The sequence below is a fragment of the Rana temporaria genome, chromosome 9 (assembly GCF_905171775.1).
Source record: "Rana temporaria chromosome 9, aRanTem1.1, whole genome shotgun sequence".
In the NCBI taxonomy this organism is placed as follows: Eukaryota; Metazoa; Chordata; class Amphibia; order Anura; family Ranidae; genus Rana; species Rana temporaria.
This window is the reverse complement of record NC_053497.1, coordinates 124,819,880-124,838,238: the sequence shown is the minus strand read 5'-3', so window position 1 is coordinate 124,838,238 and position 18,359 is coordinate 124,819,880. Positions and strand designations below refer to the sequence as shown.

General features: G+C 44.9%; 1 protein-coding gene across 1 annotated transcript in view; it reads right to left on the bottom strand.

Annotated features, from left to right (window-relative positions):
- CFAP77 (cilia and flagella associated protein 77) overlaps positions 1–18,359 on the bottom strand; it is a 230,978-nt gene that overhangs the window by 101,016 nt on the left and 111,603 nt on the right. Inside the window, exons 2-3 of the mRNA XM_040324419.1 lie at positions 9,892–9,991; positions 2,432–2,654 (exon numbers count right to left, since the gene is read on the bottom strand). Of these exons, the coding sequence (XP_040180353.1) occupies positions 2,432–2,654; positions 9,892–9,991 (323 nt within the window). The remainder of the gene's footprint in view (positions 1–2,431; positions 2,655–9,891; positions 9,992–18,359) is intronic.

The window sequence follows — 18,359 nt, the reverse complement described above, 5'->3', positions numbered from 1 at the left end:
ACACTGTAGTAGGCACTTGGATGGTCTCTGCCAGCTCCAAACCGGAGCTACGCATGCGCATTTCTGTGCCGAGCATCACAGCTATATTTTTTTTGGGCAACCTTTTCCTGTCACTGCCATTTACTGGCAGGAGAAAAGTTCAGTTTTTTTACTGGCTGTCAGTAAAAATACTAGCGGTTGGCAACACTGCGGGCAAGGATAACATTATATAGAGAAGCAGCCAAGAGACCCATGGTAACTCTGGAGGAACTTCAGAGATCCACAGCTCAGGTGGGAGAATCTGTCCACAGGACAACTATTAGTCATGCACTCCACAAATCTGTTCTTTATGGAAGAGTGGCAAGAAGAAAGCCATTGTTAAGAGAATGCCATAAGAAGTCACATTTGCAGTTTGCAAGAAGCCATGTGCGGGACACAGCAAACATGTGGAAGAAGGTGCTCTGGTCAGATGAGACCAAAATGTAACTTTTTGGCCTAAAAGAAAAATGCTATGTGTGGTGGAAAACTACCACAGCACATCACCCTGAACACACCATCCCCACCGTGAAACATGGTGGTGGAAGCATCATGTTGTGGGATGTTTTTCTTCAGCAGGGACAGGGAAGCTGGTCAGAGTTGATGGGAAGATGGATGGAGCCATATACAGGGCAATCTTAGAAGAAAACCTGTTGGTCTGCAAAAGACTTGAGACTGGGGCAGAGGTTTACCTTCCAGCAGAACAACAACCCTAAACATACAATGGAATGGTTTGAATCAAAGCATATTCATGTGTTAGAATGGTCCAGTCAATGTCCAGACCTTAATCCAATTGAGAATCTGGGGGCAAGATTTGAAAATTGCTGTTCAAAGACGCTCTGCATCCAATCTGACAGAGCTTGAACTATTATGCAAGGAAGAATGGGCAGACATTTCACTCTCTATATGTGCAAAGCTGGTAGAGACAAAAGTCAAAAGTCGAGACAAATGTCCCCAAAAAGACTTGCAGCTGTAATTGCAAGGAAAGGTGATTCTACAAAGTATTTACTGAATACTTCAGGGGGGCTGAATACAAATGCACGCCACACTTTTCAGATATTTATTTGTAAAAATGCTGAAAATCATGTATTATTTTCCTTCCACTTCACAATTATGTGCAAAAAAAAAATGTATTTACGTTTTTGGTTGTAACGTGACAAAATGTGGAAAATTTCAAGGGGTATGAATACTTTTTCAACACACTGTACAAAGAGTAAATCTTTCCATCGGGGACACAGATAGCAAACGTTCTATATCCTCCTCGCTGTATCTAAAACTAAACAAATTGCCTTATTTCACATCGATTCACATTTATGTATATATTTTCTTCACAACATTATTTCACCCTGTTTATTAAAGAGCAGTACCAAACAACAATTAAAGGAATCAGTGGACTACTAATGCATTGGTATACACATTTACACTTAATTTCAGCTGTAGTTTAAATTAGATTAATATAATAAATTTATGTTAAAACTAAAGTTGCGCAAAGTTTTACAGCTTGTTTTCTTGAGAATGAAGCTACAACCTGAGCAGAAAAGCCTATTACCTGCCAACATGCTATGGTCTCTCTGAAGAAGACCAACACACCCCCTGCTGAGTCAGACCTATAGCTTTGCAATAAGCAAAGCTCATGTTCCAGGTTGGAAAACTCTAGCTCTGAGGCCTCGTACACACGACCCGAGGAACTCGTGGTAAATGAAACATCGTTTTCCTCGACGAGTTCCTTGTCAGGCTTGTGGAGAAACTTGACAAGCTTTCTTTGCGTACACACTGTCAAGACAAAATCTCCTCGTTCTCAAATGCGGTGATATACAACACATACAACGGCAGGGGAAGTTCAATTCCACTGGCACAACCCTTTTGCTAATCTCATGTTACTGCGTGTTAAGTAAAAGTTTGGTAAGAGACGATTCGCACTTTTCATACTGTTACAGCGTGACGAATGTGTTATCTCCATTACAAACCCTACTTTTACCGAAGGTACGCTCCCGTCTCATAGTTTCTTCTGAGCATGCGCGGGTTTCTTAGCATACACACGAACGTGTTTCTCGTCGAAAACCAGCCCGACGAGGAACACGACAAGGAAATTGAGACTCTCGTCGAGGAAAAAGAGAACTTGTTCCCTTTTGTTCTCGTCGAGTTCCTCGACAGTTTTCTTGATGAAAAACATACACACGACCGTTTTCCTCAGCAAAAAAGCTCTGCCACCAAGTTTCTTGATGGATTCTGTCGAGGAAAACGACCGTGCGTACGAGGCCTGACTCAATAGCAGACATATCGGACAAGGGTCCTTCTCCACTGAATCCTGGCATGACAGGCTTTTCTACTACGGCTGTGAAAGCTTAAAAAAATGAAATAAAATAGAGGAGCTGGTTTTTTTTCCAAAAAGTTTGCGTTCCACCCCAGTACATACCTGGTTGAGATACCAAAGGTCATGCCGGGAGGTAAGCGGAGGTTGTGATCTTTGACCCGACCTTCATTTACAGGGAGCCAGATGTTGTGAGTGTTGCGGAAAGTTTGATGTTCTGCTGATGTCACTAGACCAGATTTTACAGCCTCGCGATTGAGGGCTACAAAGTTACTTTCTAATTTTCTGTGCCGGGCTTTGGCTTCCACTGTCTGCCAGTGGCCTATTGCTGATTACAGACAAAAAAGAAAAACAAAACAGAATGGATTAAAGACAAACATTTCAAGCCAGTCATGTCTTCCAATGCAGAATGAGGCATTTTTTTAATGTCCTTTACTAGTTAAAGCAATATTATATCCTAAAGCAAACATTTATTATATTGCAGCTTACCAATTCTTTTTTTTAAATCAGGCAAAGGTTTATTGAGATGTCACAAATTTGTACAACCAGACATTAAAAGTACATGTAGTTCACATCGGATATCAATTTAGCATACCAGTATTGTTGTTCACGTCATAGGAATGTTTTAAGTGGCCTTCAGAGCCCTATCTAGGAAAGCGCGGGCGTGCTTGTGTATATGCTGGCCGGCGACATCTATGCATGCAGGGGTCAAGTCCTGGGGAAAAAAGTGTGGGAACTCCCACCCAAGATCCACTCCCCCAACAAAAAAAAAAAAATGATACGCTCATATGCATAATTACTAAACCGCATGTTTTTTTTTCCGATCCACTGTACCTTAGTAATCCTTTATGTTACTGCCCGCTTCCTGTATATGGATTCATCGAGTAGTGTGTAAGTATTCCGTCACTTCCTCGATGCCACAATGTCTCCTGGGAGCTTTTGTCATTGTTCCCAGGAGACATTGCGGAGGTCTGCCGTGAGTTATCGCGGGATTTAGAAAGAAGCAAGTTCTTTCTAAATCCCGCGATAACTCGCGGCAGACCTCCGCAATGTCTCCTGGGAACAATGACAAAAGCTCCCAGGAGACATTGCGGCATCGAGGAAGTGAGAGAATACCCGCACACTACCCGATGAATCCATATACAGGAAGCGGCCAGTAACATAAAGGATTTCTAAGGTTGGCCTGCCCCTGACAGTGATTTGAGCTGGGCATCGCCACTTAGTGAAGGATTGGCTCGGGCGGCTCGGCTGCTCTAGTCCTGCAAAGGGAACCGAGTTCCTGCTGTGAAAAAAGTGCAGGAACTCCGTTCCCACGCGTTCCCGCAGGACTTGAGCCCTGTATGCATGCATGTTTTTAACTACAACAATATGAGTGTACTTCTTTTATAATAAATTGCATTGAATTTTACACTATGTGGAGCATTTCTTATCTTTGAGCCTAACATCACGGACCCCCTATTAGGAGGATTCTTTTAAAGGCCCTCTGAGAGTCTGCAGGAACTTCATTAAAGGCCCTGGCGTGGTAATCTGCCAAAAGTGTTACTGGCCTTTTTATAACAAAGAGGTCCAGTACTGCTGGTAAGCAGGCATTTTTTTCGACATTTGAGGTGGCGGTGTCTTTGGTGGTCAGTCACACAGGGGACTGTTTATTGACTGTGTCACCTTGATTTAAATCCACATGTGAATCAATATCTGCGAGCCCAAATGATAATCAGTTTTTTCACTGGATGGGGACCCTCCATCTATATTGCAATTTTATATTTTTGTGCAGTTCGATGTTTTTTGGGGTTTAGCATGACTCTGTTTTATATAAATGTCTAATTATGTGCTGATATCACACAGTAGAGTTGCTGCTTATTTTATTATTTGTTGCTTTTATTTTTGGTTATTTTTAAGCACCTTTTTTTCCATAAAAGGTTGTATCTTCCTGTCGTTTCCCACTTCCCATCCAGCATTTTTATTTTTTCTCCCATTTTCTTCTTTAAAGCGGATGTGCGCTCATAAAAAATATTAAAAGCCAGCAGCTACAAATACCGCAGCTGCTGACTTTTAATATTAGGACTCTTACCTGTCGCTCGTCACCCTGCTGCTCCCCCCTCCATCCACGGTGAGGGAACCAGGAAGTGAAGCGCTCCGGCTTCACTGCCCGATTCCCTACGACGCATGCGCGAGTCGCGCTGCGCCCGCCGATTGGCTCACACGCTGTGTGCTGGGAGCCGAGTGTTCCCAGCACACAACGGGGGACGGACGGGATGTCAGGAAAAACCCGTCTTTTGCCCGTGACGTGTGGCCGAAAGTGGGTGCAAATACCTGTCTTTAGACAGGTATCTGCACCCCCCTCCCCCCTGAAAGGTGTCAAAAGTGACACCGGAGGAGGGGAGGGTGCCGATCAGCGCGACTTCACTTTAGGGTGGAGATCCGCTTTAATTATCTATACTTGTTCTACTTCTTTCATCTACAAGGAAGGAATTTCCCCATTAAGTTCTAGATTAATTTCCATCTCATCCCTCCAAGTTTTACTGTGACCCCTAACCAATGAGCATATTTCTTCCTTTCTAGATTAAAATGTATTTACCTTCTCTCCCGAACTCCTGTCAGGATACTTAGGAGAGCAATAGCACTGAGGAGGAAGTTAATCTAGAGATTACAAACCTAAAACAGGTAAACACCAGGTCCAAATTGCTTTTCTACCTTGTTCTATAGGAAGCTCCCTGACCTACTAGAACCCAATATTACACAATTCTTTCAATATTTCAAGAAAGGGGGGAAAATGTAATGCTCATATTCTTATGGCCAGCATTGTTATGATAACAAAATCCCCAATACTTGTTCTAATTTTCATCCAATAACCCTTATAATTTCGATATCGAACTTGTAACTTAAATTCTAACCTCATGAATGATTTTCTAGGACTCCTACTTAAGAAGGGTCAAGTAGGTTTCGGCATTCATTCCTAAATGCCAAATGATAATATCATTAGGTATTTACATTTGTTTCCCTTTTTCACCTATCATTTTCATTTATGTACTGGAACCAGTGCTTGTATGCTAGTACTACACTCCAGCTCATCTATTTAAAACTAAACTGTCCTATCCTCTTAATTGCTTTAGAGCAGGGGTCTCCAAACTTTTGAAACAAAGGGCCAGTTTACGGTCCTTCAGACATTAGGGGGGCCGGACTGTGATCACTTGGCATAGAACAGGTCCTGATGTCAGTGGGAAAAAAACAATGCCCTTTTTTTGGTGTCAGTGGAAGCAATTGTGCCCCTTTGTTGATGTAATTGGGAGGAATAGAGCTCCATCATTGGCATCATAGGAAAGAATTGGGCTCCATCATTGGTGTCATCGTGCCCCATTGTTGGTGCCAATGGTAGAAATTGGGCCCCATTGGATGAAATGGTGCCCCAAGGGCCAGATAAATGCAAGCAAAGGGCCGCATCTGGCCCCCGGGCCACAGTTTGGAGACCACTGCTTTAGAGTATGCACCCAATTGGGTACTATGCCACACATATGGTGGACTTGTCCCAGAGCTCACAAACTCAGGGTTTGAGTATACCATTTACTCAAATACCGTATTTATCGGCGTATAACACGCACCCTAACTTTAAGAGGGAAGTTTCAGGAAAAAAACTTTCCACAGCCCCCTGCGTATAACACGCAGGCACAGTTTACCCTCTATTTTCAGGGTAAAAAGGTGAGTGTTATACGCCAATAAAAACAGCAAGTACTTTCCTGAAATATTTAGCTAAAACCCATGGCCAATGGCTGCGCTGCTATCAATCTATCCAATGAAGAGCGTGCCGAGAAGAGACAAGAAGCAAGCACGTTCTCGACGTGGGACTTTCGAGGGCTCAGGTAAGTAAACGGAGGCTCGGGGGGGTCGGTAAGTAATGGATGTTTTTTCACCTTAATGCTTAGGATGCATTAAGGTGAAAAATACATGAAAGTTTACAACCCCTTTAAGTGGTTAACAGTACATTTGGTATCACCTCATCTGTTATGAAGACATATGTACATACTTATTTACCCAGAATTAATAAAAAGTTTGTAAAAGAACTGATGAATCTTGGATAAGCTACAAAATGTCTGCATTGCAGAAAAAGTTTAGTTCGATGCAACTTTTTTTGCATTTGTCTTTCTTGTTAATTTCTGTGACAAAATAATGAAAATAACTTTTCTATGCTTAGCTCCACAAGCTGAATTTTTGTGTTTTTATAAATGGAACAAATTATAGAACTAACTTTTTATCTACAGTAACTCTAGTTATTTAAAAACTATCACTGGTCAAATTCAAAAAGCATATTTTTATTTTATTGCTTTTTATTTTGCTTGCAGATTGTGTAGAAAATAGAAAACAAATTGCCACATAAAAAGCCTAATTTATCCTGAAAAAAAAACAATATACAGTATATACAGTGCATCTGGCAAGTATTCACAGTGCTTCACTTTTTCCACATTTTGTTATGTTACAGCCGTATTCCCAAATGGAATAAATTCATTATTTTCCTCATAATTCTACAAACAATACCCCACACTGACAACGTGAAAGAAGCTTGTTTGAAATCTTTGCAAATGTATTAAAAATTTTAAAACAAAAAAAAAATCTCATGTACATAAGTATTCACAGCTTTTGCCATGACACTCAAAATTGAGCTCAGGCACATCCTGTTTCCACTGATCATCCTTGAGATGTTTCTACTACCTAATTGGAGTCTACCTGTGACAAATTCAGTTGATTGGACAGGATTTGGAAAGGCACACACCTGTCTATATAAGGTCCCACAGTTAACCACTTAAGGACCGCCTAACGCTGATATACGTCGGCAGAATGGCACGGCTGGGCACAATCACGTACCTGTACGTGATTGTTAAATGCCCAGCCGTGGGTCGCGGGCGCGCTGCCGCGACCCGGTCCGAAGCTCTGTGACCGCGGGACTCGCGGACCCGATTGCCGCTGGAGTCCCGCGATCGGTCCCCGGAGCTGAAGAACAGGGAGAGCTGTGTGTAAACACAGCTTCCCCGTTCTTCACTGTGGCGCCGTCATCGATCGTGTGTTCCCTAATATAGGGAACCACAATCAATGACGTCAGACCTACAGCCACACCCCCCTACAGTTAGAAACACAGATGAGGTCACACTTAACCCCTTCAGCGCCCCCTTGTGGTTAACTGCCAAACTGCAATTGCCATTTTCACAGTAAACAATGCATTTTTAATGCATTTTTTGCTGTGAAAATGACAATGGTCCCAAAAATGTGTCAAAATTGTCCGATGTGTCCGTCATAATGTCGCAGTCACGAAATAAATCGCCGATCGCCGCCATTATTAGTAAAAAAAAAATTCTTAATAAAAATGCAATAAAACTATCCCCTATTTTGTAAACGCTATAAATTTTGAGCAAACCAATCGATAAACGCTTATTGCGATTTTTTTTACCAAAAATAGGTAGAAGAATACGTATCCGCCTAAACTGAGGAAAAAAATTGTTTTTTTATATATTTTTGGGGGATATTTATTATAGCAAGTAAAAAATATTGAATTTTTTTTCAAAATTGTCGCTCTATTTTTGTTTATAGCGCAAAAAATAAAAACCGCAGAGGTGATCAAATACCACCAAAATAAAGCTCTATTTGTGGGGAAAATTGCACGACCGCGCAATTGCCAGTTAAAGCGACGCAGTGCCGAATCGCAAAAAGAGGCCTGGTCCTTTACCTGCATTTTGGTCTGGGTCTTAAGTGGATGTCAGAGCACAAACCAGGCCATGAATTCCAAGGAATTGTCTGTAGACCTTCAAGACAGGATTGTATCACACAGATTTGGGGAAGAGTACAGAAAAATATCTGCAGCATTGAAGGTCCCAACAGTGGCCTTCATCATCTGTAAATGCAAGAAGTTTGGAACCACCAGGACTCTTCCTAGAGTGGGCCGCCCGGCCAAACTGAGCGATCGGGGGATAAGGGCCTTAGTTGGGAAGGTGACCAGAAACCACTGACAGAGCTCCAGTATTTCTCTGTAGAGAGAGGAGAACCTTCCAGAAGAACAACCATCTCTGCAGCACTCCACCAAGACAGAAGCCACTTCTCAGTAAAAGGAACATGACAGCCTGTCTGGAGCTGCCAAAAGGCACCTGAAGGACTCTCAGACCGTGAAAATTTAAATTCTCTGCTCTGATGAAACAGAGATTGAACTCTTTGGCCTGAAAGGCAACCACCACGTCTGGAGAAAACCAGGCACCACTCATCGCCTGGAGAAATACCATCTCTACAGTGAAGCATGGTGGTGGTAGCAGCAGCATCATACTGTGGGGATGTTTATTAGCGGAAGGAACTGGGAGACTAGTCAGGATCAAGGGAAAGATGAATGCAGCAATGTACAGAGACATCCTTTATGAAAACCTGCTCCAGAGTGCTCTGAACCCCAGACTGTGGCGAAGGTTCATCTTCCCACAAAACAACGACCCTAAGCACACAGACAACAAAGGAGTGCCTACGGGACAACTCTGTGAATGTCCTTGAGTGGCACAGCCAGAGCCCAGACTTGAACCGACTGAAAATCTCTGGAGAGATCTGAAAATGGCCGACACTCCCCATCCAACCCGATGGAGCTTGAGAAGTCCTGCAAAGAAGAATGGGAGAAAAAGCGGACAAAAAATAGGTGCGCCAACCTTGTAGCATCATACTCAAAAAGACTTGAGGCTGTAATTGGTGCCAAAGGTGCTTCAACAAAGTATTGACTAAAAGGCTGTGAATACTTATGTACATGTTTTTTTTTTTTTCATTTTTTTTTTTTTATAAATTTGCAAAGATTTCAAACAAACTTTTTTTATGTTGTCATTATGGGGTATTGCTTGTAGAAGCTTGAGGGGAATAATGAATTTAATCAATTTTGGAATAAGTCTGTAACATAACAAAATGTGGAAAAAATCAATCGCTGTGAATACTTTCTGGACGGACTGTATTACTTTTGATATACCGTATTTATCGGCATATACCGCGTGCCGGCGTATAGCGCGCACCCCAAGCTGAGGAGGGAAGTTTAGGGAAAAAACGTACATTTTGGATGTCTTGCCCAGCGTCCATCTGCGGCCTTGTCCGGCGTCCGTCTGCGGCCTTGCGCGGGGTCCGTCGAGCCTTGTGGGTGTCCATCTGTGGCGGGGTTCGTTGAGGGGTTGCAGCGTTGTGTGTTCGAATTTGGCGCGCTGTGCAGAGCCGGATTTCCTGCCCCCTTGGCTCCTGTCGCGTGGCTGCGGGCAGAGTCGAGCCTAGCCGAGTGCACAGTACACTCGGCTCGGCTCAGAGATGTTAAAGACAATGGGGATTGGCGGGGTATCGGCGTATATCGCGCACCCACAATTTTCTCCTGATTTTAAGGGGAAAAAAGTGCGCGGTATACGCTGATAAATACGGTAATAAGTGATAATAAAGTTTTTGTTGACAGGCCTATAGCGAAAATTTGAAAATTGCTCTTGCCCACAAATGATATACAGCTGCAGGAACTGAAGTGATTGATGATGAAAACAGTTTGTAATTGCATTATATTTGTTAGGCGCAAAATCACACTGACATACCTGCAGCCACACCTCCTTCTTTCAGAAAACTATTCTGCCCATAGGTAAAGTCCGATCCTGGTAAAGAGTAGCACATTTTCTTCGTCTTTCCAAGTTCTGCCTATTAAGACACAAAGAAATCAAGCAAGGTAAAATATATGTTCCATTTCAAGTGTATCTTTACAAAAACCTGTCAAAACATCCAATGGCTGTTGTCATAACTGATCACGTGTGCAGCATCATGGTAGTTACAGTAAGGATTAAACAGTGGTCAAGATGGCAGCTCCCTTGGGTCAAAACTATAGAAGGGTTTACATCCACTTTAATGTTTGACTCCAACCTGGTCCCGGGCATTGGGGAGTACCCCACACGCAAGGGTTAGTGACCTTGCTTAGCCTAAAGAACCCCAGGGGGTATGCACCCCAGAATAGACAGCAAGGGTACACCACCGCTCTGCAGCCATCATCAAACACTCCGTTCCCCCCTCATTACATGCAGCTAGTATAAGTACAGAAATTTGCTTTGCGTTGGATTTCTGCTAGTTATATGCACTGCTGAACTTGATCTAAAGCCTCGTACACTTGACCGGTTTTCTTGGCAAAAAACAGCAAGAAAACTGCTTCTTGCCGAGAAAACCGAGCGTGTGTACGAGGCTTTCAGGTTTCTCATCTGGAAATCTGGCCCAAATCTCGACGAGAAAAAAAGAGAACCTGCTCTCTTTTTTCTCATCGAGATTCTTGTCGGCCTGTTTCCCGACGAGACACCCGAGAGTGTGTATACTTACCTGTCGCCGTGGAAACCCGCGCATGCTCGAAATGACTTCCACGGCATAGGTAGGGTGAAGCAAGATGGAGGCGACGGCATCGAATGTGACAAGCGCATGCACGTCGTACGCGATGACGTCACCGCGTTCTTGCCTTTCAAGAGAACCGCGGTTCTTTTGAAAGGTCAGTGTGTACACTCGGGCGGCAAGAGATTCTTGCCAAGAATCTCGTCAGGGTTTTTCCTGACGAGATTCTTGCCCGTGTGTACAGGGCCTAACAGTTGTAGTTTGCTAAAACAAGAGGCAGCAGGGTGCAAAGTGTAAGGAGCTCATTATTCATACTGGAGAAAAATTAGGTGAGTGACCTGGCTTTACTGTCTGGCAGGGACACCTGCATCACCAGTCTCGCTGGACAGAATTACAGATTTTTTCCAGTTAAAATGAACTTGCGTTTTGCAAGTGCAGGGCAAAGCATCAGGGTCACTTTAATCTGAGCCCTGAAGCTGCTTATACTTGCCTTCCCTTTACTCACCAGGAGACGTGAAGTGACATATTCAGCACTGGTGGGTGTAGGGGTATGTGACCCACCCTAAGGCCCCTTTCACACGGGGCGGATCAGTAAATATCCACCCCGTGAACCTCCGCTTGCTCAGCGGGGATCACTCCGTTGATCCCCGCTGAGCCGGCGCATGACAGGGCGGTCCCCGCACACTGTGCAGGGACCGCCCTGTCTTTTCTCCGCTCTCCCTTATGGGGGGATCGGATGAACACGGACCGTCTGTCCATGTTCATCCAATTCGATCCGCCAGACAGATGGGAAAGTAGGTTTTTCCTCCGTCACACTTTGGCGGATCGGAGCGGGTCGGATGTCAGCTGGCATGTCACCGCTGACATCCGCGGCTCCATAGAGGAGCACGGAGCGCCGGTTCAGGTCCACCTAAAAAACTGGCAGGAGGACCTGAACGGGCCGCCCGTGTGAAAGAGCCCTAGGCCTTGGTTCACATTGGAGCGATTTGTCATGCGATTTGAGAGATCAAATCACATGACAAGTCGCAGCCTATTGGAGACAATGGCGCCGTTTCAATTGGTGCGACACCGATTTTGGGGATTTTAGTTCCTGCACTACTTTTGCAGATTTCAGGTGCGACTTCAATAGACATCTGTACATTAAGCCACACAGATGTCCATCAAGTAGCACCTGAAATCGCGCTGACCTTGTTACTTTGAAATTGCGCTACTTCAAGTGAAGTAGCGCGATTTCAAAGTAGCATTGTGAACCTGGGCTAAATGTGCATACATTTTTTAAACTAGCGATAATGCACTATCAAGCCTCTTTCCTGTTTTAAAATTGAGAACAACCTCTCTGGATTTTCCTGTGGAATCCTGCCGAGCCAGTTTTACTCAGAGCTCAGGAGTGGTTCAACAGCTTATGTGGACCAAACTTAAGTGATTGATGAAAATTGGGAGAAAAATCTATTTTTTTGGACTTCCTGATATTAAGGAATAATATAAAATTTCTTTCACTGTGAGCTTGTTTGTTACACAATTTTTTTTTTTTTTTTTTTGTGTTCATAGTTACATTTTTTAGCACTATTGATTTTCATTATTTATGGCACTATCTATGCATTTGTAAGGTTCAGTATCACACAGTGCTGCATTTTTTTGTTTTTTGTATACAGTAAAACCTTGGTCTGCGAGCATAATTTGTTCCAGAAACATGCTTGTAATCCAAAGCATTTGTATATCAAAGCATTTTTTTTACAGGGTATAAAAGAGAAGAGAGGCGCCTCTAAGTGTAGCAATAAGTTGCTAAATGTTGTACATTCATTAAATGTAACCATATTGCTACAAATAGAGGCTCCTCTTCTTTTCTATACTCAGTTGTGACATGACGCTGTGTACTCCCTTGTATGTCTGGGTAGGCTCTCCTGTGCCGTCAGCCTCAAAACTCTATATGGGGAGCAGTGCGGAACCTAAGGCACTGCTGCCTCTGATGTCTAGTCTCACCAGGTTTGGAATGTTCTTTGGTGAGGTCATTACTATGCTGCTCACTGTTCTCTTTGTTGGAGAGGAAGTTGTAACCGGAAACCTGCTGTGCAAGAATTGCCCTGCATCTGTGCTATTTATTCTGTAGATCTAAGACAGGGGTCTCAAACTGGCGGCCCTCCAGCTGTTGCAAAACTACAAGTCCCATGAGGCATTGCAAGGCTGACAGTTACAAGCATGACTCCCACAGGCAGACTTCTAAAACTTTTGCTGCTTCTTGATCATCTCCTTACCAGTTAACAGAACTCCAGTCATCTGTAAGAGAACTGCTGATTCACGTCTGGCGCATACACACGTTCCCGGACAACAACAGACTTCCAATGCGCATGCACGTGCGCAACGAAAGCTGTGCACGCGCAGGAGTGCGTCCCTAACGCCAGTTGGCCTATTTAAAGGGTGCTCTGACTCTCTACCAGTGATGACTGGTCTTCAGCTGTGTCCTGTGTCCTGCTTATTACCTGCTTGATACCTGTTACTGATCCCGGCTTCCTCTGACTCTGCTTCTGGACCGTGGTTTACTTGATTACTGGTACCTGACTCCGGCCTGCACCTGACCTTCCTCCTGCTTATGCCTTGTACTCTGCAGCCTGCCTGTTACCGAACCACGACTCCGCTTTCATCATCTGCCTGGCTCTGACACTACCTCAGAAAACCTGCGCTGGCTCTCTATCTTCTTAGCTCTACTGTGTCCTGTGCTCTCCTGTCTCCTGACCATAGGAAGCACTGACAAGCCGCCAAGCCTGAACCTGCAAGTTGGTTGGAGTTCCTCTTTAACATCCGCTGATCTCCTGAGTTCCACCCCAGCTCTTGAGTGAGTGAGCGAGTAACTTGTATAGCGCAGCAAATGCAAACTTAATCACCTCAAGGCGCTTGGAATCCAGCGTCGTACCGGTCTTTCAGAAGAGGTGGGTCTTTTGTTTTTTCCTAAATGCCCGATGGTTTTCCTCTAAGCGGATGGTGGTGGGTAGAGCATTCCAGAGCCGTGGTCCTTGGACCGAAAATCTACGTTCTCCCTTCGATTTGTAGCGGGATTTAGGAATTTGGAGAAGGTTTTGGTTGGTTGACCGGAGCACGCGCTTGGTGACGTAGGGTTTTATTTTCTCGCTTAAGTATTGGGGAGCCTTCCCCTGTATACATTTGTGGGTGAGGCAGAGTGTCTTGAATGTCACCCTGTCCTGTACGGACAGCCAGCTCTTCACCTGCTATCCTGCTGGTACCACCGAGCCTACTACTTCCACCGCAGGTTCTACAAGCAACATTCCCAGGCACTCGTGTTCCTCCTGACCCTAGCCACCATCTGTTCCACCTTCAGTGGGGCTTGGGTAGGATATACAAGGGAGGCTGACCTCGTCATATCAGACTCCTGCCAGGTACGTGACATCATCAGGGGGCAGTTCTGACATGAGGAAGCAAAGCCCTACCTTTACAAAAATGGCCACCTCCATACAGATACAAAGCACAGAAAAAGGCAAGGTAAGTTAGTATTGGGGAATGAATCAGCTGCAGGATGATCACAGGCAATACTGATCACTAGCCTTTTTTAAGACACAGCTTCCACAGTTTGGTTCCACTTTAAGTCATCCATGGTAACATCACATGCTTCTCTACAAAGCCCTCTGTATCTCAGGAAGGCACCAAAAGCCCAGCAACACTGAACACAGAAATCCAGACTCCCCTTAACATCAATACTCATTCCAGTCTTGGCCCCAGCCAGCCACACCTAGGTTGTCCTTCTCTATCTGCCAAGAAGTGTGTTCCAGTACTGCTGCAGATTTCCGACTACTGTACACACTAGCCAAATAATCCAAACATTATTTTCAAAATATGTTTATTACGATGTTCTGTTTAAACTTATTTGCATGTCATTTCCTTCGCGTGGGCTACCAAATTTATTGGTGTTCCTGGGGAAATAATTATTTTCTATTCATTCAGGAAAATAAACGAGGGAGAACCAAGCAAGACGTCCGTGGTAAGAAGTTACGCACTGATACAGACGTATCGTGAAGATATATACTAGTCTAACATGCACCGAGGTTTGTTTAACAGTTATCTGCTGGTAATGGAAATTACCCAGAGTCCTCAGAGACAAAATCCTTTAATTAAATTTGCCTTTCCTGATAGATTTCCCTCGGGTACCAAAGAGTTTTCCTTCCTATGGATATATTATGGCATATTTGAAAAAAAAAAAATTAAATAGATGTTTCTTGAGTCATGCATGCTGAATACTAAAGTGTTAGCTCAAGTCCTAAAACTTCCCACATAGAGTAGACCTTAATCAACTGATGGTGGATGGATTTGGTGTAGAATTCCAAGGCCAGTCCAATCTAGCAACCAACAGGCATTTATAACGAGGTCAGAAAATGTTTCTATTGAAAACTGTAAAAGGAAAAAAAATAAAAAAAAAGTTCAAGATGAACTAAAACAGCTACCGTATTTATCGCGGTATAACACGCTCCCGCGTATACCGCGCACCCCTAAAGTGGCCCCCAATCCTGTGGGAAAAAAGTTTTTTTGTTTTTTTGTACTTACAGTTTTGGTGTCTTGCGCGGCGTCCATCGGCGGCCTCGTCGGGTCCGGCGTCCTTCTGCAGCTTCGGGTGTCCTCTTCGGCGGGTCGGGTGTCCTCTTCGGCGGGTCGGGTGTCCTCTTCGGCGGGTCCGGCGTCCTTCTGCGGCGTCCTCGCGTCCTCCCCGCTCGTTTCCCGCCACGAGTTTGAATACTGCGCCGGCATATACCGAGCGCAGTACACTCGTGAATCTTCGGGCAGGCTCGGCAACTGTCGCGCTGACGTCCTGTACGCTCAGGACGTCAGTGCGAGAGGTGCCAAGACCGCCCGAAGATTCACGAGTGTACTGCGCTCGGTATATGCCGGCGCAGTATTCAAACTCGTGGCGGGAAAGCGGGTATCGGCGTATATCGCGCACCCACGATTTTGCCCTGATTTTCAGGGCAAAATAGTGCACGGTATACGCCGATAAATACGGTAAATACTTAGATGAAACCCTGTTTGGTATGACAGGAAATCTGACTTTACTTTGGTGCAGTTAATAAAATCTTATGGGTCTTGTCCCTCACCCAGCTTGACTAGGCAACTTCAAAACCTAAATTTTGCTTTGTTTGAACCATTTGGAGGAGGACTTGCTGTTGTGTTTCGGATCATTGTCCTGCTGCATAACCCAAGTGCACTTGAGCAGGAGGTCACAAACTGATGGCCAGACATTCTCCATTAGGATTTTCTGGTACAGCTCAGAATTCATGGTTCCATCAAATATGATAAGTTGTCCAGGCCCTGAAGCTGCAAAGCAGCCCCAGACCATCACACTACCACCACCATGTCTGACTGTTGGTATGATGTTCTTGTTATGAAATACTGTATTCGTTTTATGCCAGATGTGATGGCATAAAAAAGGTAAAATGTTTCTCTCATCAGTCCACAGAATATTTGCCTAAAAGTCTTGGGGATAATCAAGATGTTTTTTGGTAAATGTGTTTTACTGGTTGGGGAATACAGAGGTCTGGGGGCCGGCCGGGAGCTCCACTAACGCGCCCAGGCCCGGATTTACTCCCTTTGCTGCCCCAAGGCCGGGTCCTTCAATGCCGCCCCCGCCTGCGCAGTACAGGGGGGGACATTATCCGCCAGGAGACTTTTTCGACAGGACACTGGGAAGCAGGGGGGATGTTGCTGCCAAAAATGACATTGATCATTGGGGGGTGCTGCTGCCGAAAATTACATTGAAAACCATCTCACCTCCTCTTCCCTCTGTTTTCTTTCCTCTCACCATCCGTGACATGACAGGGGGGGAAATGAAAGTGTCCTCTCCTGTCAGCTGCAGTGCCGCCCCTGCACCCACTGCCGCCCCGAGGCCTGGCCTTGTGGGCCTTGTCTGGAATCCGTCCCTGAACGCGCCCACTCTGATCACTGGCTCTCACTACACCCGCTCTGTTCTGAGTGGAGCTCCCGGCCCCGCCCCCTCTCTGCTGGCTAGCGTGCGAATACAGCCGCCTGTGTCCTCTGTGCACTCTGCAAAGTCTGTCATCGGGGGCCCAATTCACAGAATCACGGGTAATCTAATGAAGTATGTCCACAGTCTCTGGTAATCTCGTGCAGTAGGTTACAGTCTCTGGTGATCTTGTGCAGTATGTCCACAGTATCTGATAATCTGGTGCAGTATGTCCACAGTCTCTGGTAATCTCATGCAGTATGTCCGCATTCTCTGGTAATCTAGTGCAGTATGTCCACAGTCTCTGGTAATCTTGTGCAGTATGTCCGCAGTCTCTGGTAATCTTGTGCAGTATGTCCACAGTCTCTGGTAATCTTGTGCAGTATGTCCGCAGTCTCTGGTAATCTTGTGCAGTATGTCCACAGTCTCTGGTAATCTTGTGCAGTATGTCCACAGACTCTGGTAATCTTGTGCAGTATGTCGACAGTCTCTGGTAATCTTGTGCAGTATGTCCACAGTCTCTGGTAATCTCATGCAGTATGTCACAGTATCTGGTAATCTCGTGCAGTATGTCCGCAGTCTCTGGTAATCTCATGCAGTATGTCACAGTATCTGGTAATCTAGTGAAGTATGTCCGCAGTCTCTAGTAACCTTGTGCAGTATGTCCGCAGTCTCTGGTAATCTTGTGCAGTATGTCCACAGTCTCTGACCCTCTCCTGTAGTATGTGTGTTAATGTGCCGCTTTACTTGCTCAATTATTTGGGATTGAGTGGTAATGATGTGCATTAACCTATAGCAACCAATCAGTGAGCGCTAATAATGTGCAGTAACCTCTAGCAACCAATCGGCAAGCAGAAATTATGTGTTGTAACCTCTAGCAACCAGTCAGTGAGTGGTAAGGATAGGCTGTAACCTCTGACAAACAATTGCAATAGCTGTGTGATCTGCTGCAGTAAACCGATTTTGAGTCTATCTGCTATTTTTTTGTATGTCTCAGAATGGAGGGGGGGGGCCCCCAAGAAAATATTTGCCCAGGGCCCAATCAAAATTAAAGACGGCCCTGCTTCAGACCTAGCAGTTACATTAGTAATCTGTGTTTTCCAATTCCCCTGATATAGCAGTGTTCTAGCAGTCTCATACAACATGTCTCCAGTCTATGGATGTTTCCTGAAGCATGTCCCCAGTCTCCAACAACTCCTATGGCATGTTCACAGTCTCTGACCATCTCTTACAGGATGTCTGCAGCCACTGACCATCTCCTGTATCATGTCTGCAGTCTCTGACCATCTCCTGTATCATGTCTGTAGTCTCTGACCATCTCCTGTATCATGTCTGTAGTCTCCGACAATCTCCTGTATCATGTATCATCGTACAGACCATCGGACAAGTCCGACGGACAGGCTTCCAGCGGACATGTTTCTTAGCATGCTAAGAAACATTTGTCCGCTGGAAACCTGTCCGCTAGGCCGGGAATCCGGTCCGGTCGGCCGTACACACGACCGAACATGTCCGCGGAAACTGGTCCGCGGACCAGTTTCAGCAGACATGTTCGGTCGTGTGTACGAGGCCTAAGGATCAGCATTTTCATTATGTGCTAGCAAAAGAAAAAACTCAGTCTCATTCCCAATGGTACACAAGGCATCTTCCAGTGGGAGGCTGTTTTATGTTAACGGAATATTGTGATGTTTAAATAAACCCCACCGTCCCAGACTGGCAATAATCAGCCAATATCATTTGCAT